The sequence below is a fragment of the Convolutriloba macropyga genome, chromosome 10, assembly GCF_964194025.1.
Source record: "Convolutriloba macropyga chromosome 10, txConMacr16.3, whole genome shotgun sequence".
NCBI classification, from domain to species: domain Eukaryota; kingdom Metazoa; phylum Xenacoelomorpha; order Acoela; family Convolutidae; genus Convolutriloba; species Convolutriloba macropyga.
Genome location: NC_134477.1, coordinates 51,902,317 through 51,925,472, shown reverse-complemented (window position 1 = coordinate 51,925,472; position 23,156 = coordinate 51,902,317). Strand labels below are relative to the sequence as shown.

Below are 23,156 nucleotides of genomic sequence, written 5' to 3'. Positions count from 1 at the left end.
CTATTTGAAAAATCATTTTTTTAATAAGCGAATAAGTCGATATTTCCGATTGAAATAGGAAATTTTTTCTAGGAAAGTTAGGCGGACCATTCTTTTAGCATTACAACCTAAATAGTACGGGTAGTCTGGGATATCAATTTGGTTCATTTTGAACAACTCCTTGATCCGATAAAAACAGGCCCATTTTTAATATTCGCTAATCGCGAAATTCGCAAATTTCCGTATGAAAAACTAACTTTTTTTCCAAGGCATGCTATACCAAAAAGTCTTTTTTTCCTATGCTCTACCTACACAGGGGATACTCCATACCAAGTTTGGTTCGATTTGAACAACTCCTTGACCCGATAAAATTTCTATATTTTTGAAAAAGAATAAGCGAATAAGTCGATATTTCCGATTGAAATACGAAAAATTTTTTCTAGGAAAGTTAGGCGGACCATTCTTTTAGCATTACAACCTAAATAGTACGGGTAGTCTGGGATATCAATTTGGTTAATTTTGAACAACTCCTTGATCCGATAAAAAAGACCTATTTTTAAAATTCGCTAATCGCGATATTCGCAACTTTCCGTATGAAAAACTAACTATTTTGCTAGACAAGCTATACCAAAAGTTCTTTTTGTTTAACACTATAACTATACAGGGGATACTCCATACCAAGTTTGGTTCAATTTGGACAACTCTATGACCTAATCAAAAAGACCTATTTTCAAAATTATTTAAAATTAACTATTCGAAATAATCGCAAATTTCCGTAATAAAACTTAACTTTTTTCCTAGGCCAGCTATAACAACCATTTAATTTTTCCTATGCCCTAACTACACAGGGGATACTCCATACCAAGTTTGGTTTGATTTGAACAACTCCTTGACCCGATAAAATTTAACTATTTTTTAAAGTTATTAAAAATTAATTATTCGAATTAATCGGAAATTAACGTACGAAAAACTAACTTGCTTCCTAGGCAAGCTATGCCAAAAATTCTTCTTGTCTCAGAGTCTACCTACCCTGGGGATTCTCCATACCAAGTTTGGTTTGATTTGAACAACTTTTTGATCCGATAAAAGATACCTATTTTTAAAATTCATTATTCGAGAAATACGCAAATTTCCGTATGAAAAACTAACTTTTGTGCTAGGTAAGCTCTACCAAAAATTCCTTTTTTCCTATGCTCTAACTACACAGGCGATACTACATACCAAGTTTGGTTCGATTTGGACAACTCCTTGAACCGATGAAATTTCTATATTTTTGAAAAAAGAATAAGCGAATAAGTCGATATTTCCGATTGAAATACGAAAATTTTTTCTAGGAAAGTTAGGCGGACCATTCTTTTAGCATTACAACCTAAATAGTACGGGTAGTCTGGGATATCAATTTGGTTAATTTTGAACAACTCCTTGATCCGATAAAAAAGACCTATTTTTAAAATTCGCTAATCGCGATATTCGCAAATTTCCGTATGAAAAACTAACTATTTTGCTAGACAAGCTATACCAAAAGTTCTTTTTGTTTAACACTATAACTATACAGTGGATACTCCATACCAAGTTTGGTTCAATTTGGACAACTCTATGACCTAATCAAAAAGACCTATTTTCAAAATTATTTAAAATTAACTATTCGAAAAATTCGCAAATTTCCGTAATAAAACCTAACTTTTTTCCTAGGCCAGCTATAACAACCATTTAACTTTTCCTATGCCCTAACTACACAGGGGATACTCCATACCAAGTTAGGTTTGATTTGAACAACTCCTTGACCCGATAAAATTTAACTATTTTTTAAAGTTATTAAAAATTAATTTTTCGAATTAACCGGAAATTAACGCACGAAAAACTAACTTCCTAGGCAAGCTATGCCAAAAATTCTTCTTGTCTCAGAGTCTACCTATCCTGGGGATTCTCCATACCAAGTTTGGTTTGATTTGAACAACTTTTTGATCCGATAAAAGAGACCTATTTTTAAAATTCATTATTCGAGAAATACGCAAATTTCCGTATGAAAAACTAACTTTTGTCCTAGGTAAGCTCTACCAAAAATTCCTTTTTTCCTATGCTCTAACTACACAGGCGATACTACATACCAAGTTTGGTTCGATTTGGACAACTCCTTGAACCGATGAAATTTCTATATTTTTGAGAATAGAATAAGCGAATAAGTCAAAATTTCCGTATGAAAAACTAACTTTTTTCCTAGGCAAGCTATAGCCAAAAATCTTTTTGTTTCAGACTCTATATATACAGGGGATACTCCATACCAAGTTTGGTTCCATTTGCACAACTCCTTGACCCGGCGAAACAGACCTATTTTTAAAATTCAATAATTGCAATTTAAACGAAATAATTGCAACTTTCCGTATGAAAAACTATCTTTTTTCCTAGGCAAGCTAAAGCAAAAATTCTTTTCGTTTTACACTCTAGGACCTATGGGATTCTCCATACCGAGTTTGGTTTGATTTGAACAACTCCTTGACCCGATGAAATTTCTATATTTTTGAGAATAGAATAAGCGAATAAGTCAAAATTTCTGTATGAAAAACTAACTTTTTTCCTAGGCAAGCTAAAGCAAAAATTCTTTTCGTTTTACACTCTAGGTACCTATGGAATTCTCCATACCGAGTTTGGTTTGATTAGAACAACTCCTTGACCCGATGAAATTTCTTTATTTTTGAAAATAGAATAAGCGAATAAGTCAAAATTTCCGTACGAAAAACTGACTTGCTTCCTAGGCGAGCTTTACCAAAAATTCTTTTTGTCTCAGAGTCTACCTACCCTGGGGATTCTCCATACCAAGTTTGGTTTGATTTGAACAACTTTTTGATCCGATAAAAAAGACCTATTTTTAAAATTCCTTTTTCGAGAAATTCAAAAAGTTCCCTATGATATACTCACTTTTTTTCCAGGCAAGCTATACCAAAAATTTTTTTGTCTTGGAGTCTACCTACCCTGGGGATACTCCATACCAAGTTTGGTTTGATTTGAACAACTCTTTGACCCAATAAAGCTTAAATATTTTTTAAAATTATTTAAAATTAATTATTCGAATTAATCGGAAATTAACGTACGAAAAACTAACTTCCTTCCCTGGCAAGCTATACCAAAAACTTTTTTTGTCTCAGAGTCTACCTACCCTGGGGATTCTCCATACCAAATTTGGTTCACTTTGGACAACTCCTTGACCCAGAAAAATTTCTATATTTTTTAAAATATAATAAGCGAAAAAGCCGATATTTCCGATTGAAATACGAAGTTTTTTTCTATGAAAGTTAGGCGGACCATTCTTTTTGCATTACAACCTAAATAGTACTGGTAGCCCGGGATATCAATTTGGTTCACTTTAAACAACTCTAAGATCCGATAAAATTTAACTATTTTTTAAAATTGCTTATTTGAAATAATCGCAAATATCCGTACGAAAAACTAACTTCCTTCCTAGGCAAGCTAAACCAAAATATCTTTTTGTCTTAGAGTCTACCTACCCTGGGATTACTACATACCAAGTTTGGTTTGATTTGAACAACTCGTTGACCCGATGAAAAAGACCTTTTTTTAAAATTCGTTATTCGAGAAATACGCAAATTTACTAACTTGATGAAAAACTAACTTTTTTCCTAGGCAAGCTATAGCAAAAATCTTTTTGTTTCAGACTCTATATTTACAGGGGATACTCCATACCAAGTTTGGTTCCATTTGCACAACTCCTTGACCCGGCGAAATAGACCTATTTTTAAAATTCAATAATTGCAATTTAAACGAAATAATTGCAACTTTCCGTATGAAAAACTATCTTTTTTCCTAGGCAAGCTAAAGCAAAAATTCTTTTCGTTTTACACTCTAAGTACCTATGGGATTCTCCATACCGAGTTTGGTTTGATTTGAACAACTCCTTGACCCGATGAAATTTCCATATTTTTGAGAATAGAATAAGCGAATAAGTCAAAATTTCTGTATGAAAAACTAACTTTTTTCCTAGGCAAGCTATAGCAAAAAATCTTTTTGTTTCAGACTCTATATGTACAGGGGATACTCCATGCCTAGTTTGGTTCCATTTGCACAACTCCTTGACCCGACGAAATAGACCTATTTTTAAAATTCAATAATTGCAATTTAAACGAAATAATTGCAACTTTCCGTATGAAAAACTATCTTTTTTCCTAGGCAAGCTAAAGCAAAAATTCTTTTCGTTCTAGACTCTAGGTACCTATGGGATTCTCCATACCGAGTTTGGTTTGATTTGAACAACTCCTTGACCCGATGAAATTTCTATATTTATGAGAATAGAATAAGCGAATAAGTCAAAATTTCTGTATGAAAAACTAACTTTTTTCCTAGGCAAGCTATAGCAAAAAATCTTTTTGTTTCAGACTCTATATGTACAGGGGATACTCCATGCCAAGTTTGGTTCCATTTGCACAACTCCTTGACCCGACGAAATAGACCTATTTTTAAAATTCAATAATTGCAATTTAAACGAAATAATTGCAACTTTCCGTATGAAAATCTATCTTTTTTCCTAGGCAAGCTAAAGCAAAAATTCTTTTCGTTCTAGACTCTAGGTACCTATGGGATTCTCCATACCGAGTTTGGTTTGATTTGAACAACTCCTTGACCCGATGAAATTTCTTTATTTTTGAAAATAGAATAAGCGAATAAGTCAAAATTTCCGTACGAAAAACTGACTTGCTTCCTAGGCGAGCTTTACCAAAAATTCTTTTTGTCTCAGAGTCTACCTACCCTGGGGATTCTCCATACCAAGTTTGGTTTGATTTGAACAACTTTTTGATCCGATAAAAAAGACCTATTTTTAAAATTCCTTTTTCGAGAAATTCAAAAAGTTCCCTATGATATACTCACTTTTTTTCCAGGCAAGCTATACCAAAAATTTTTTTTGTCTTGGAGTCTACCTACCCTGGGGATACTCCATACCATGTTTGGTTTGATTTGAACAACTCTTTGACCCAATAAAGCTTAAATATTTTTTTAAAATTATTTAAAATTAATTATTCGAATTAATCGGAAATTAACGTACGAAAAACTAACTTCCTTCCCTGGCAAGCTATACCAATAACTTTTTTTGTCTCAGAGTCTACCTACCCTGGGGATTCTCCATGCCAAGTTTGGTTCCATTTGCACAACTCCTTGACCCGACGAAATAGACCTATTTTTAAAATTCAATAATTGCAATTTAAACGAAATAATTGCAACTTTCCGTATGAAAAACTATCTTTTTTCCTAGGCAAGCTAAAGCAAAAATTCTTTTCGTTCTACACTCTAGGTACCTATGGGATTCTCCATACCGAGTTTGGTTTGATTTGAACAACTCCTTGACCCGATGAAATTTCTATATTTTTGAGAATAGAATAAGCGAATAAGTCAAAATTTCTGTATGAAAAACTAACTTTTTTCCTAGGCAAGCAATAGCAAAAAATCTTTTTGTTTCAGACTCTATATGTACAGGGGATACTCCATGCCAAGTTTGGTTCCATTTGCACAACTCCTTGACCCGACGAAATAGACCTATTTTTAAAATTCAATAATTGCAATTTAAACGAAATAATTGCAACTTTCCGTATGAAAAACTATCTTTTTTCCTAGGCAAGCTAAAGCAAAAATTCTTTTCGTTTTACACTCTAGGTACCTATGGGATTCTCCATACCGAGTTTGGTTTAATTTGAACAACTCCTTGACCCGATGAAATTTCTATATTTTTGAGAATAGAATAAGCGAATAAGTCAAAATTTCTGTATGAAAAACTAACTTTTTTCCTAGGCAAGCTATAGCAAAAAATCTTTTTGTTTCAGACTCTATATGTACAGGGGATACTCCATGCCAAGTTTGGTTCCATTTGCACAACTCCTTGACCCGACGAAATAGACCTATTTTTAAAATTCAATAATTGCAATTTAAACGAAATAATTGCAACTTTCCGTATGAAAAACTATCTTTTTTCCTAGGCAAGCTAAAGCAAAAATTCTTTTCGTTCTACACTCTAGGTACCTATGGGATTCTCCATACCGAGTTTGGTTTGATTTGAACAACTCCTTGACCCGATGAAATTTCTATATTTTTGAGAATAGAATAAGCGAATAAGTCAAAATTTCTGTATGAAAAACTAACTTTTTTCCTAGGCAAGCTATAGCAAAAAATCTTTTTGTTTCAGACTCTATATGTACAGGGGATACTCCATGCCAAGTTTGGTTCCATTTGCACAACTCCTTGACCCGACGAAATAGACCTATTTTTAAAATTCAATAATTGCAATTTAAACGAAATAATTGCAACTTTCCGTATGGAAAACTATCTTTTTTCCTAGGCAAGCTAAAGCAAAAATTCTTTTCGTTTTACACTCTAGGTACCTATGGGATTCTCCATACCGAGTTTGGTTTGATTTGAACAACTCCTTGACCCGATGAAATTTCTATATTTTTGAGAATAGAATAAGCGAATAAGTCAAAATTTCTGTATGAAAAACTAACCTTTTCCTAGGCAAGCTAAAGCAAAAATTCTTTTTGTTTTACACTCTAGGTACCTATGGGATTCTCCATACCGAGTTTGGTTTGATTTGAACAACTCCTTGACCCGATGAAATTTCTTTATTTTTGAAAATAGAATAAGCGAATAAGTCAAAATTTCCGTACGAAAAACTGACTTGCTTCCTAGGCGAGCTTTACCAAAAATTCTTTTTGTCTCAGAGTCTACCTACCCTGGGGATTCTCCATACCAAGTTTAATTTGATTTGAACAACTCGTTGACCCGATGAAAAAGACCTATTTTTAAAATTCGTTATTCGAGAAATACGCAAATTTACTAACTTGATGAAAAACTAACTTTTGTCCTAGGTAAGCTATACCAAAAATTCGTTTTTTCCTATGCTCTATCTACACAGGCGATACTACATACCAAGTTTGGTTCGATTTGGACAACTCCTTGAACCGATGAAAAGTAACCGAGCATTCAGTCGCTATGCCCTGTTTTCAATTGGCACCAAACGCTAGTTCGATTATAGTTTCCCGAAGCGTGCATCAAAAGCATTCAACATAGTCTTAAAAGTTTTGTGCAATGATATCGCAACTCATTTTAACCGGTTATCAACATAAACACTCTGATTACAGAAAACTCAGATCGAGCAGTGAGCATGTGGTCATTTTCGGTGGTTCGAGATCGAAAATCGTTAATAACTTCTAAAATACTAACCAATCGAAACCTATATGCAGCACCTAGTTAATAGTTTCTACATAAAACAAGTAGTAAAACAAGCTATAGTACATCACTTTTGGACCATCCATGCACGAAAAAATTCAAAATGCACGTTTGGTACCCCCCAGACCTCAAGGGGGGGTGCACCACCTGCAGAGGCAAAATGCACCACCAAGACCGCTGAAAACCCATATGCAGCACCTAATTATTCGTTTCTACATATAACAAGGAGTAAAACAAGCCATATTACATCAGTTTTGGACCATCCATGCACGAAAAATTTCAAAATGCACGTTTGGTACCCCCAAAGACCTCAAGCGGGGGTGCACAAACTGCAGAGGCAAAATGCACCACCAAGACCGCTGAAAACCTATATGCAGCACCTAGTTATTAGTTTCTACATATAACAAGGAGTAAAACAAGCCATAGTACATCACTTTTGGACCATCCATGCACGAAAAATTTCAAAATGCACGTTTGGTACCCCCCAAGACCTCAAGGGGGTTTGCACCACCTGCAGAGGCTAAATTCACCACCAAGACCACTAAAAACCTATATGGAGCACCTAATATCTAGTTTCTACGTATAAAAAGGAGTAAAATAAGCTATAGAACATCATTTTTTGACCATTCTTGCCCGAAAAATGTCAAAATGCACGTTTGGTACCCCCAAGACATCAAGGGGGGTTGCACCACATGCAGAGGCAAAATTCACAACCAAGACTACTAAAAACCTATATGGAGCACCTAATATCTAGTTTTTACATATAACAAGGAGTAAAACAAGCCATATTACATCAGTTTTGGACCATCCATGCACGAAAAATTTCAAAATGCACGTTTGGTACCCCCAAAGACCTCAAGCGGGGGTGCACAAACTGCAGAGGCAAAATGCACCACCAAGACCGCTGAAAACCTATATGCAGCACCTAGTTATTAGTTTTTACATATAACAAGGAGTAAAACAAGCCATAGTACATCACTTTTGGACCATCCATGCACGAAAAATTTCAAAATGCACGTTTGGTACCCCCCAAGACCTCAAGGGGGTTTGCACCACCTGCAGAGGCTAAATTCACCACCAAGACCACTAAAAACCTATATGGAGCACCTAATATCTAGTTTCTACGTATAAAAAGGAGTAAAATAAGCTATAGAACATCATTTTTTGACCATTCTTGCCCGAAAAATGTCAAAATGCACGTTTGGTACCCCCAAGACATCAAGGGGGGTTGCACCACATGCAGAGGCAAAATTCACAACCAAGACTACTAAAAACCTATATGGAGCACCTAATATCTAGTTTCTACATATAACAAGGAGTAAAATAAGCTGTAGAACATAATTTTTGGACCTTTCTTGCCCGAAAAATTTCAAAAGGCACCTTTGGTACCAAACACCTCAATTTGGGCAGTTACAGAGCTACAGAGACGAAATTTGGTGTTTTCCTGCCGGGGAACGCACTGAAAAATGATATGGGTGCATTCAAGACATGTTATTGTAACTTAATTAACCATTAAAAACATCCAGTACAGCTGTTTTACAACACCGAAATTTCGACCATCATGAATTTCGAGGTTTTGGAGTAATTCTCTAGTTTACCCCCAAAATACTACAAACCACTGTCCAATTGTCATGAGAACATTTATCAGCAGTAACAAGGTGCTTAATACCAAGCGATTGCGCTTACGTTGAGCAAATTTGGTTCTGTAGTTATTGAGAAAAATAATGAAAACAACTTTAAACGTAGTAAATTTTTTTTTAAAATTATCCCATCTCAGTTGAAATTATATCAAAATGCATGTCTCAAACGGCTGGTTGACCAAAAAATGACAGACTTCTTGCTTTGAGCATATCATGGCTGACATTCAGAAAGTTTTGTCATACGAAATTTCAGTTTCTATAACTCCAAAACAATCGTTTTTGCAGGTTGTACCGAAATGCACAGAAAAAGCAGTAAAAAAGTCCGAATGTTTGCGTTTTTGAACACAAAACTTTTTGTTTAAGTTTGGTATCTAATTATTACCACAAAGTACATGAATTGAGCAAGATAACAAGCCTACTAACATAGCAATTGATACGGTAATCGTGAAGATATCAATAAATCTGTTTAATGAGGTAATATGTAAGGTTAAATTTTCTTCCGGTTTCAAGCCAAATTGTTACAATCTACTCAATATTTACCATAAAAATATTTTTCTGCAATAAAGATGCACTAAATATCAAGCTATTCAGACTGTTTTGAGCCAATTTAAATCAGTAGTTGATGAATAACTAGAATAAACATCATTGGACATGGTCATATTTTTTCCAAAAAACTCAGTTTTTAGTAGAAATTATCTTAAAAAATGCGTCGAAAACGTTTGAAAACCAAACAATTATACACTTCGTGCCTTCATAATAACATGGTCACCTCTTGGAATGGTTATTATACAAAATCTTTTTTGCATTTTAATTTTGCAGCTGTACCGATATGCTTTTCTTAAACATAAAGAGTAGGAATATGAATTGCTTTGTTGTTGATTCCTATTAGTTTGACTCTATGTCTTTCCCTGGCCTACACCTCAATGCAGGTAGTATTTGGAGGCCAGCCACACATTAACATCATGTATATACTGCAATGGTAACATTTTTGATGTGATATTAAACGTTTTTAAATGTGTAAAACATGGCGCCGCAAAAATTGTTAAGAGGCACCCTTATGAAAGTTCCAAACTTTTTAAGGGACCTCCTATAGCGGAATGGCCTTAGAACTGATGTGAACTTGTAGCTAGGAGCGTTAAACTGGGTTCGATAAGTATTTTCCCGACAACTGACATTTCTCTACCACCTGTTAAGAGGTTTTCTATCTACTTACAGCTCTGATAACAATATGAAAGGAGACATTTTTGCATTATATTATATATGACTGATTTATTTGAGTTCATTAAGTCCAATGGGCTCATCTTACATGCCAGACAATAATAAAAGTCCATGCCGACCTTTACCGGCTGGCCAGCGGAGCCTAAATGTTGCTTTTCTTAAAAACAAATAGTAGGAATATGAATTGCTTTGTTGCTGATTCCTATTAATTCGACTCTATGTCTTTCTCTGGCCAAAACCTCAATATAGGTAGTATTTGGAGGCCATTCACACGTTAACATTATGTATATACTGCAGTGGTAACATTTTTGATTTTATATTAAACGTTTTTAAATGTGTAAATAATAGCGCCGCAAAAATTGTTATGTGGCAATTTTATGAAGGCTGCAAACTTTTTAGGGACCTCCTATGGCAAAAGGGCCTTAAGGCTGAAAGGAACTTATAGCTAGGCGCATAAAACTGGGGTCGAAGTTTTTCTTCCTACAATTGAAATTTCTCTACCAGCTTTTAAGAGGTTTTCTATCTACTTACAGCTCTGATAACACTATGAAAGGTGACATTTTTGCATTATATAATATATGACTGTTTTATTTGAGTTCGTTAGGTCAAATTGGCTCAACTTACATGCCAGACATTAATAAAAGTCCATGCCGATCTTTACCGGCTGGCCAGCGGAGCCTAAATGTTGCTTTTCTTAAAAATAAATAGTAGGAATATGAATTGCTTTCTTGCTGATTCCTATTAGTTCGACTCTATGTCTTTCTCTGGCCAAAACCTCAATATAAGTAGCATTTGGAGGCCATTCACACGTTAACATTATGTATATACTGCAGTGGTAACATTTTTGATGTGATATTAAACGTTTTTAAATGTGTAAATAATAGCGCCCCAAAAATTGTTATGTGGCAATTTTATGAAGGCTGCAAACTTTTTAGGGACCTCCTATAGCAGAAGGGCCTTAGTACTGAAAGGAACTTATAGCTAGGCGCATAAAACTGGGGTCGAAAATTTTTTCCCTACAATTGAAATTTCTCTACCAGCTTTTAATAGGTTTTCTATCTACTTACAGCTCTGATAACATTATGAAAGGTGACATTTTTGCATTATATAATATATGACTGTTTTATTCGAGCTCATTTGGTCCAATTGGCTCAACTTACATGCCAGACAGTAATAAAAGTCCATGCCGACCTTTACCGGCTGGCCAGCGGAGCCTAAAGTTTGCTTTTCTTAAAAATAAATAGTAGGAATATGAATTGCTTTGTTGCTGATTCCTATTAGTTTGACTCTATGTCTTTCTCTGGCCAAAACCTCAATATAAGTAGTATTTGGAGGCCATTTACGCGTTAACATTATGTATATACTGCAGTGGTAACTTTTTTGATGTGATATTAAACGTTTTTAAATGTGTAAATAATAGCGCCGCAAAAATTGTTATGTGGCAATTTTATGAAGGTTGCAAACTGTTTAGGGACCTCCTATGGCAAAAGGGCCTTGGTGTTGAAAGGAACTTATAGCTAGGCGCATAAAACATGGGTCGAAAATTTTTTCCCTAAAATTGAAATTTCTCTACCAGCTTTTAAGAGGTTTTCTATCTACTTACAGCTCTGATAACATTATGAAAGGTGACATTTTTGCATTATATTATATATGACTCTTTTATTAGAGTTCGTTAGGTCCAATTGACTCAACTTACATGCCAGGCAATAATAAAAGTCCATGCCGACCTTTACCGGCTGGCCAGCGGAGCCTAAATGTTGCTTTCTTAAAAGTAAATAGTAGGAATATGAATTGCTTTCTTGCTGATTCCTATAAGTTTGACTCTATGTCTTTCTCTGGCCAAAACCTCAATAAAGATAGTATTTGGAGGCCAGTCACACGTTAACATCATGTATATACTGCAATGGTAAAATTTTTGATATGATATTAAACGTTTTTAAATGTTTAAATAATGGCGCCGCAAAAAATGTTAAGTGGCACTTTTATGAAGATTTCAAACTTTTTAGGGACCTCCTATAGCAGAAGGGCCTTAGTACTGAAAGTAACTTATAGCTAGGCGCATAAAACTGGGGTCGAAAATTTTTTTCCCTACAATTGAAATTTCTCTACCAGCTTTTAATAGGTTTTCTATCTACTTACAGCTCTGATAACATTATGAAAGGTGACATTTTTGCATTATATAATATATGACTGTTTTATTTGAGTTCATTTGGTCCAATTGGCTCAACTTACATGCCAGACAGTAATAAAAGTCCATGCCGACCTTTACCGGCTGGCCAGCGGAGACTCAATAATGCTTTTCTTTAAAATAAATAATAGGAATATGAATTGCTTTGTTGCTGATTCCTATTAGTTTGACTCTATGTCTTTCTCTGGCCATAACGTCAATGTAGGTAGTATTTGGATGCCAGCCACACGTTAACATCATGTATATACTGCAAGGGTAACTTTTTGATTTGATATTAAACGTTTTTAAATGTGTAAATAATGTCACCGCAAAAATTGTTAAGTGGCACTTTTATGGAGGTTCCAAACTTTTTAGGGACCTCCTATAGCAGAACAGCCCTAGCACTGAAGTAAACGTATAGCTAGGGGCATAAAACTGGGGTCGAAAATTTTTTTCCCGACAATTGAAATTTCTCTACCAGCTTTCAAGAGGTTTTCTATCTACTTACAGCTCTGATAACATTATGAAAGGTGACATTTTTGCATTATATAATATATGACTGTTTTATTTGAGTTCATTTGGTCCAATTGGCTCAACTTACATGCCAGACAGTAATAAAAGTCCATGCCGACCTTTACCGGCTGGCCAGCGGAGCCTCAATAATGCTTTTCTTTAAAATAAATAATAGGAATATGAATTGCTTTGTTGCTGATTCCTATTAGTTTGACTCTATGTCTTTCTCTGGCCATAACGTCAATGTAGGTAGTATTTGGATGCCAGCCACACGTTAACATCATGTATATACTGCAAGGGTAACTTTTTGATTTGATATTAAACGTTTTTAAATGTGTAAATAATGTCACCGCAAAAATTGTTAAGTGGCACTTTTATGGAGGTTCCAAACTTTTTAGGGACCTCCTATAGCAGAACAGCCCTAGCACTGAAGTAAACGTATAGCTAGGGGCATAAAACTGGGGTCGAAAATTTTTTTCCCGACAATTGAAATTTCTCTACCAGCTTTCAAGAGGTTTTCTATCTACTTACAGCTCTGATAACATTATGAAAGGTGACATTTTTGCATTATATAATATATGACTGTTTTATTTGAGTTCATTTGGTCCAATTGGCTCAACTTACATGCCAGACAGTAATAAAAGTCCATGCCGACCTTTACCGGCTGGCCAGCGGAGCCTCAATAATGCTTTTCTTTAAAATAAATAATAGGAATATGAATTGCTTTGTTGCTGATTCCTATTAGTTTGACTCTATGTCTTTCTCTGGCCATAACGTCAATGTAGGTAGTATTTGGATGCCAGCCACTCGTTAACATCATGTATATACTGCAAGGGTAACATTTTGATTTGATATTAAACGTTTTTAAATGTGTAAATAATGTCACCGCAAAAACTGTTAAGTGGCACTTTTATGGAGGTTCCAAACTTTTTAGGGACCTCCTATAGCAGAACAGCCCTAGCTCTCAACTAAACGTACAGCTAGGGGCATAAAACTGTGGTCGAAAATTTTTTTCCCGACAATTGAAATTTCTCTACCAGCTCTTAAGAGGTTTTCTATCTACTTACAGCTCTGATAACATTATGAAAGGTGACATTTTTGCATTATATAATATATGACTGTTTTATTTGGGTTCATTTGGTCCAATTGGCTCAACTTACATGCCAGACAGTAATAAAAGTCCATGCCGACCTTTACCGGCTGGCCAGCGGAGCCTCAATAATGCTTTTCTTTAAAATAAATAATAGGAATATGAATTGCTTTGTTGCTGATTCCTATTAGTTTGACTCTATGTCTTTCTCTGGCCATAACGTCAATGTAGGTAGTATTTAGATACCAGCCACACGTTAACATCATGTATATACTGCAAGGGTAACATTTTGATTTGATATTAAACGTTTTTAAATGTGTAAATAAGGTCACCGCAAAAATTGTTAAGTGGCACTTTTATGGAGGTTCCAAACTTTTTTAGGGACCTCCTATAGCAGAACAGCCCTAGCACTGAAGTGAACTTATAGCTAGGGGCATAAAACTGGGGTCGAAAATTTTTTTCCCGACAATTGAAATTTCTCTACCAGCTTTTAAGAGGTTTTCTATCTACTTACAGCTCTGATAACATTATGAGAGGTGACATTTTTGCATTATATTAAATATGACTGTTTCATTTGTCTTCATTAGGTCCAATTGGCTCCACTTACATGCCAGACAATATTAAAAGTCCATGCCGACTTTTACCGGCTGGCCAGCGGAGCCTAAATGTTGCTTTTCTTAAAAATAAATTGTAGGAATATTAATTGCTTTGTTGCTGATTCCTAATAGTTTGACTCTATATCTTTCTCTGGCCAAAACGTCAATGTAGGTAGTATTTGGATGCCAGCCACACATTAACCTTCTGTATATACTGCAAGGGTAACATTTTGATGTGATATTAAACTTTTTTAAATGTGTAAATAATGTCACCGCAAAAACTGTTAAGTGGCACTTTTATGGAGGTTCCAAACATTTTTAGGGACCTCCTATAGCAAAAAAGCCCTAGAACTGAACTGAACTTATAGCTAGCGGCATAAAACTGGGGTCGAAATTTTTTTTCCCGACAATTGAAATTTCTCTACCAGCTTTTAAGAGGTTTTCTATCTACTTACAGCTCTGATAACATTATGACAGGTGACATTTTTGTATTATATTAAATATGACTGTTTTATTTGAGTTCATTAGGTCCAATTGGCTCAACTTACATGCCAGACAATAATAAAAGTCCATGCCGACTTTTACTGGCTGGCCAGCGGAGCCTAAATGTTGCTTTTCTTGAAAATAAATAGTAGGAATATGAAATGCTTTGTTGCTGATTCCTATTAGTTTGACTCTATGTCTTTCTCCGGCCAAAACCTCAATGTAGGTAGTTTTTGGAGGCCAGACACTTGTTAACATCATGTATATACTGCATAGGTAACATTTTTGATGTGATATTAAACGTTTTTAAATGTGTAAATAATGTCACCGCAGAAATTGTTAAGTGGCACTTTTATGAAGGTTCCAAACTTTTTTGGGACCTCCTATAGAAGAACGGCCTTAGACCTGAAGTGAACTTATAGCTAGGGTCATAAAACTGAGGTCGAAATTTTTTTCTCGACAATTGGAATTTCTCTACCAGCTTTTAAGAGGTTTTCTATCTACTTACAGCTCTGATAACATTATGAAAGGTGACATTTTTGCATTATGTTATATATAACTGTTTTATTTGAGTTCATTAGGTCCAATTGGCTTAACTTACATGCCAGACAATAGTAAAAGTCCATGCCGACCGTTACCGGCTGGCCAGCGGAGCTTAAATGTTGCTTTTCTTAAAAATAAATAGTTGCAATATGAATTGCTTTGTTGCTGTTTCCTATTAGTTTGACTCTATGTCTTTCTCTGGCCACAACCTCAATCTAGTTAGTATTTGGAGGCCAGTCACACGTTAAGAGCATGTATATACTGCAATGGTAACCTCTTTGATGTGATATTAAACGTTTTTAAATGTGTAAATAATGTCACCGCAAAAATTGTTAAGTGGCACTTTTATGAAGGTTCCAAACTTTTTTGGGACCTCCTATAGAAGAACGGCCTTAGAACTGAAGTGAACTTATAGCTAGGGTCATAAAACTGGGGTCGAAAATTTTATTCTTGACAATTGGAATTTCTCTAACAGCTTTTAAGAGGTTTTCTATCTAATTACAGCTCTGATAACATTAGGAAAGGTGACATTTTTGCATGATATTATATACGACTGTTTTATTTGAGTACACTAGGTCCAATTGGCTCAAATTACATGCCAGACAATAATAAAAGTCCATGCCGACTTTTACCGGCTGGCCAGCGGAGCCTAAATGTTGCTTTTCTTAAAAATAAATAGTAGGAATATGAATTGCTTTGTTGCTGATTCCTATTAGTTTGACTCTATGTCTTTCTCTGACCACAACCTCAATTTAGGTAGTATTTGGAGGCCAGTCACACGTTAACATCATGTATATACTGCAATGGCAACATTTTTGATGTGATATTAAACGTTTTTAAATGTGTAAATAATGTCACCGCAAAAATTGTTAAGTGGCACTTTTATGAAGGTTGCAAACTTTTTTAGGGACTTCTTATAGCAGAACGGCCTTAGTACTGAAGTGAACTTATAGCTAGGGGCATAAAACTGGGGTCGAAATTTTTTTTCCCGACAATTGAAATTTCTCTTCCAGCTTTTAAGAGGTTTTCTATCTACTTATAGTTCTGATGACATTATGAAAATTGACATTTTTGCATTATATTATATGTGACTGTTTTATTTGAGTTCATTAGGTCCAATTGGCTCAACTTACATGCCAGACAATAGTAAAAGTCCATGCCGACCTTTACCGGCTGGCCAGCGGAGCTTAAATGTTGCTTTTCTTAAAAATAAATAGTTGCAATATGAATTGCTTTGTTGCTGTTTCCTATTAGTTTGACTCTATGTCTTTCTCTGGCCATAACGTCAATGTAGGTAGTATTTGGATGCCAGCCACACATTAACCTTCTGTATATACTGCAAGGGTAACATTTTGATGTGATATTAAACTTTTTTAAATGTGTAAATAATGTCACCGCAAAAATGGTTAAGTGGCACTTTTATGAAGGTTCCAAACTTTTTTAGGGAATCCCTATAGCAGAACGGCCTTAGAACTGAAATTATCTTATAGCTAGGGTCATAAAACTGAGGTCGAAATTTTTTTCTCGAAAATTGGAATTTCTATAACAGCTTTTAAGAGGTTTTCTATCTACTTACAGCTCTGATAACATTATGAAAGGTGACATTTTTGCATTATGTTATATATAACTATTTTATTTGAGTTCATTAGGTCCAATTGGCTTAAATTACATGCCAGACAATAGTAAAAGTCCATGCCGACCGTTACCGGCTGGCCAGCGGAGCTTAAATGTTGCTTTTCTTAAAAATAAATAGTTGCAATATGAATTGCTTTGTTGCTGTTTCCTATTAGTTTGACTCTATGTCTTTCTCTGGCCACAACCTCAATCTAGTTAGTATTTGGAGGCCAGTCACACGTTAAGAGCATGTTTATACTGCAATGGTAACCTCTTTGATGTGATATTAAACGTTTTTAAATGTGTAAATAATGTCACCGCAAAAATTGTTAAGTGGCACTTTTATGATGGTTCCAAACTTTTTTGGGACCTCCTATAGAAGATCGGCCTTAGAACTGAAGTGAACTTATAGCTAGGGTCATAAAACTGGGGTCGAAAATTTTATTCTCGACAATTGGAATTTCTCTAACAGCTTTTAAGAGGTTTTCTATCTAATTACAGCTCTGATAACATTAGGAAAGGTGACATTTTTGTATTATATTAAATATGACTGTTTTATTTGAGTTCATTAGGTCCAATTGGCTCAACTTACATGCCAGACAATAATAAAAGTCCATGCCGACTTTTACCGGCTGGCCAGCGGAGCCTAAATTTTGCTTTTCTTAAAAATAAATAGTAGGAATATGAAATGCTTTGTTGCTGATTCCTATTAGTTTGACTCTATGTCTTTCTCCGGCCAAAACCTCAATGTAGGTAGTATTTGGAGGCCAGACACATGTTAACATCATGTATATACTGCAATGGTAACATTTTTGATGTGATATTAAACGTTTTTAAATGTGTAAATAATGTCACCGCAAAAATGGTTAAGTGGCACGTTTATGAAGGTTCCAAACTTTTTTAGGGAATTCCTATAGCAGAACGGCCTTAGAACTGAAATTATCTTATAGCTAGGGTCATAAAACTGAGGTCGAAATTTTTTTCTCGACAATTGGAATTTCTCTACCAGCTTTTAAGAGGTTTTCTATCTACTTACAGCTCTGATAACATTATGAAAGGTGACATTTTTGCATTATGTTATATATAACTGTTTTATTTGAGTTCATTAGGTCCAATTGGCTTAACTTACATGCCAGACAATAGTAAAAGTCCATGCCGACCGTTACCGGCTGGCCAGCGGAGCTTAAATGTTGCTTTTCTTAAAAATAAATAGTTGCAATATGAATTGCTTTGTTGCTGTTTCCTATTAGTTTGACTCTATGTCTTTCTCTGTCTACAACCTCAATCTAGTTAGTATTTGGAGGCCAGTCACACGTTAAGAGCATGTATATTCTGCAATGGTAACCTCTTTGATGTGATATTAAACGTTTTTAAATGTGTAAATATTGTCACCGCAGAAATTGTTAAGTGGCACTTTTATGAAGGTTCCAAACTTTTTTGGGACCTCCTATAGAAGAACGGCCTTAGACCTGAAGTGAACTTATAGCTAGGGTCATAAAACTGGGGTCGAAAATTTTATTCTCGACAATTGGAATTTCTCTAACAGCTTTTAAGAGGTTTTCTATCTAATTACAGCTCTGATAACATTAGGAAAGGTGACATTTTTGCATGGTATTATATACGACTGTTTTATTTGAGTACACTAGGTCCAATTGGCTCAACTTACATGCCAGACAATAATAAAAGTCCATGCCGACTTTTACCGGCTGGCCAGCGGAGCCTAAATGTTGCTTTTCTTAAAAATAAATAGTAGGAATATGAATTGCTTTGCTGCTGATTCCTATTAGTTTGACTCTATGTCTTTCTCTGACCACAGCCTCAATTTAGGTAGTATTTGGAGGCCAGTCACACGTTAACATCATGTATATACTGCAATGGCAACATTTTTGATGTGATATTAAACGTTTTTAAATGTGTAAATAATGTCACCGCAAAAATTGTTAAGTGGCACTTTTATGAAGGTTGCAAACTTTTTAGGGACCTCTTATAGCAGAACGGCCTTAGTATTGAAGTGAATTTATAGCTAGGGGCATAAAACTGGGGTCGAAATTTTTTTTCCCGACAATTGAAATTTCTCTACCAGCTTTTAAAAGGTTTTCTATCTACTTATAGTTCTGATGACATTATGAAAAGTGACATTTTTGCATTATATTATATGTGACTGTTTTATTTGAGTTCGTTAGGTCCAATTGGCTCAACTTACATGCCAGACAATAGTAAAAGTCCATGCCGACCTTTACCGGCTGGCCAGCGGAGCTTAAATGTTGCTTTTCTTAAAATTAAATAGTAGCAATATGAATTGCTGTGTTGCTGTTTCCTATTAGTTTGACTCTATGTCTTTCTCTGGCCACAACCTCAATGTAGGTAATATTTTGATACCATTCACACGTTAACATCATGTATATACTGCGATGGTAACATTTATGATGTGATATTAAACGTTTTTATATGTGTAAATATGTCACCGCAAAAATTGTTAAGTTGCACTTTTATGAAGGTTCCAATTTTTTAGGGACTTCCTATAGCAAAAAGGCCTTAGCACTGAAGTTAACTTATAGCTAGGGGCATAAAACTGGGGTTGAATTTTTTTCCCGACAATTGAAATTTCTCTACCAGCTTTTAAGAGGTTTTCTATCTACTTATAGTTCTGATAACATTATGAAAAGTGACATTTTTGCATTATATTATATATGACTGTTTTATTTGAGTTCATTAGGTCCAATTGGCTCAACTTACATGCCAGACAATAGTAAAAGTCCATGCCGACTTGTACCCACTGGCCAGCGGAGCCTAAACGTTGCTTTTCTCAAAAATAAATAGAAGGAACATGAATTGCTTTGTGGCTGATTCCTATTAGTTTGACTCTATGTCTTTCTCTGATCACAACCTCAATTTAAGTAGTATTTGGAGGCCAGTCACACGTTAACATCATGTAGATACTGCAATGGTAACATTTATGATGTGATATTAAACGTTTCTATATGTGTAAATATGTCACCGCAAAAATTGTTAAGTGGCACTTTTATGAAGGTTCCAATTTTTAGGGACTTCCTATAGCAGAACGACCTTAGTACTGAAGTGAACTTATAGCTAGGGGCATAAAACTGGGGTCGAAATTTTTTTTCCCGACAATTGAAATTTCTCTACCAGCTTTTAATAGGTTTTCTATCTACTTACAGCTCTGATAACATTATGAAAGGTGACATTTTTGCATTATATTATATATGACTGTTTTATTTGAGTTCATTAATTCCAATTGGCTCAACTTACATGCCCGACAATAGTAAAAGTCCATGCCGACCTTTACCGGCCGGCCAGCGGAGCCTAGCTGTTGCTTTTCTTAAAAATAAATGGTAGGAATATGATTTGCTTAGTTGCTGATTCCTATTAGTTTGACTATATGTCTTGCTCTGGCCACAACCTCAATGTAGGTAGTATTTGGAGACCAGTCACACGTTAACATCATGTATAAACTGCAATGGTAACATTTATGATGTGATATTAACTGTTTTTATATGTGTAAATATGTCACCGCAAAAACTGTTAAGTGGCACTTTTATGAAGGTTCCAAACTTTTTTAGGAAGCTCCTATAGCACAACGGCCTTAGCCCTGAAGTGAACCCATAGCTAGGGGCATAAAACTGGGGTCGAAATTTTTTTTCCCGACAAATGAAATTTCTCTGCCAGCTTTTAATATGTTTTCTATCTACTTACAGCTTTGATAACATTATGAAAAGTGACATTTCTGCATTATATTATATATGACTGTTTTATTTGAGTTCATTAGGTCCAATTGGCTCAACTTACATGCCAAACAATAACAAACGTCCATGCCGACCTTTGCCGGCTGACCAGCGGAGCCTAAATGTTGCTTTTCTTAAAAATAAATAGTAGGAATATGAATTGCTTTGTTGCTGATTCCTATTAGTTTGACTTTATGTCTTTCTCTGGCCAAAACCTCAATGTAGGTTGTGTTTGGACTAACGAACAACTTTTTGAGATTTTCCAGTATGTTTTTGGTGTGTTCCCCTCCTCCTTCTCTCAACCGGGCTGGGGACCGGCTAAGGCGGAGTTACAAACAAACAACTATAGGAGATTTTGAGTAGAGCTTTAGTTAAAAAACCAAACTTAAACTCTACTTCAAAACATAACAAAGCATATGAAATCGCTAAATGACTATAAATGATAAAAGATAAATGATAAATGACTATAAAACAATATTTCCAATACCTAAATTTAAAAAAATGTCTTTTTCACCGGGTCAAGGAATTGACCAATTCGAACTAAACTGGGTATGGAGTCTACCACGGGTACCTAGAGTGTAAAACAAAAAGAATTTTTGCTATAGCTTGTCTAGGAATAAAGTTAGCTTTTCATACGGAAATTTTCAAATATTTCGATTATTTAAATTTCAAAATTAGGTCTATTTCGTTAGATTGACGAGTAGTCCAAATCGATCCAAACTGGGTATGGAGTATACTGGGTGTGGAGTATTTTTTATCGATTCCGCTCATTCCGGTCAATTTCCGCTCATTCCGGTCATCTCTTGCATTTTTTGAGCGGAATTTGAGCGGACTCCTCAACTTGGGATTATTTCTACAATACCGACAAAAACCAACGCTTCATACATGCAAAACCGATGAAACCGACAAAAACCGACAAATACCGACATTTCGTACGCCATTTTTGTCGGTATTTCTTAGCTCCAGTCTTTTCAGAAATTGAACGATCCAAAGTCTGGATCATAAAGTTTTTCGGTCTTTCTGAGTCTTTTCATAAATGGAACGAGCCAAAGTCTGTATCATATCGCATTTTTGTCTGTACAAGTCTTTTCATAAGCGTTTTTGAACGAGCACATAAACGCACCAAAGTTTTGAACGAGGCAAAGTCTGGATCATAGGCATTTTTGGTCTGCCTGGGTATTTTCATAAGCAAAAATAGTCTGAATGGGTATTTTCATAGATCATTTTGAGCGAGGACCTCAACCTGGGAATAGATAAGACATTTGCAACTTTGTAATTAGGTAGATAATCAGGTCAACAGACCTGTCAAATAATCTCTCCTGCTTTAGGACAAACTTGATGCAATTTTGACATGGGCTATCGAACAGGGACTCCCAACGGATAGCCAGTCGGGTTTCTGGACTGGTTACATACGATCTGTACCAGCACCACTTTCGGCCAATGGAACCCTGGGTGAAATAGAGAAGAAAGTGCGGCTTGATAGTTCTCGTTTTCATCTGGCCCGCAGCTCCGATTTTATAGCTGATCCTTCACTGTGGCGCAACGAATCACAGCCTGGAAATGCTCTGGACGAGCGGGATGAAACATGTACAGCCCAAAGTCGCCCTGGAAAACAGCCAGAGTTCTTGGGCATTGACGACTATGAGTGCAATGGGACCACTCTTCATTACGTTGTCTGCCAGATTCCGAATTTTTGAATTAAGCGATTTTGAAGATTATATTTACTGGATAAAAATGTTATAAAAAAATTGCTTAGGAGCCGACTTGCACATTTTGAAAAGGAAGATAATAATATATGTCATTTTATCAGGTTTCGTGCCACTGGTTGCCCAATTAATTCGTGTTTCCAAACTGAATCAATCTAAATTCACTTCGGAAATAATCTAAAACGTAACTGGGATGACCACATTGATCATAGCTCCCGTAACTAAAGATCAGTGACAATCAGTACTGATTCAGAACAATTTCAGAGAAAAATCCAGCTTTCATGAATTTCTGAATTTCCCTGAATGAGAGCAAAATTCAGGGAAATTATTCTGTATTCTTCTGAATCAGAAGGTAATTCAAAATGAATCACTGAATTAGCTCTGAATAAAGACAATTCCAGTGCAAATTGTGACTTGAAGTAGACTCTGATTCAGTACTGAATTCGGCTGAGAGTTAGGTGCGGGCTAGACTTAATCTATAAAAATTTTGTTGACCTATGTGCCCCCCGGTCACGCCCTCAGCAGAGAATGTAAGATTTGAGCAGAGCATATATTCAGAATTTCAAAGTAACATCTGAGATTCTCTTAAAATGACATAAGTCAATAGAAGTTAACATCTGGCTACGTATGGCGGAACTTC

General features: G+C 35.4%; 1 protein-coding gene across 3 annotated transcripts in view; it reads left to right on the top strand.

The window, feature by feature from the left end:
* Positions 1-22,666, top strand: part of LOC142348674 (uncharacterized) — a 63,104-nt gene extending 40,438 nt beyond the window's left edge. For all 3 annotated transcript variants that reach the window (XM_075400107.1, XM_075400109.1, XM_075400110.1), the window contains one exon: positions 22,139-22,666. In XM_075400107.1, the coding sequence (XP_075256222.1) occupies positions 22,139-22,507 (369 nt within the window). In that variant the 3' untranslated portion in view covers positions 22,508-22,666. The remainder of the gene's footprint in view (positions 1-22,138) is intronic.
* Positions 22,667-23,156: the final 490 nt, after the last annotated feature.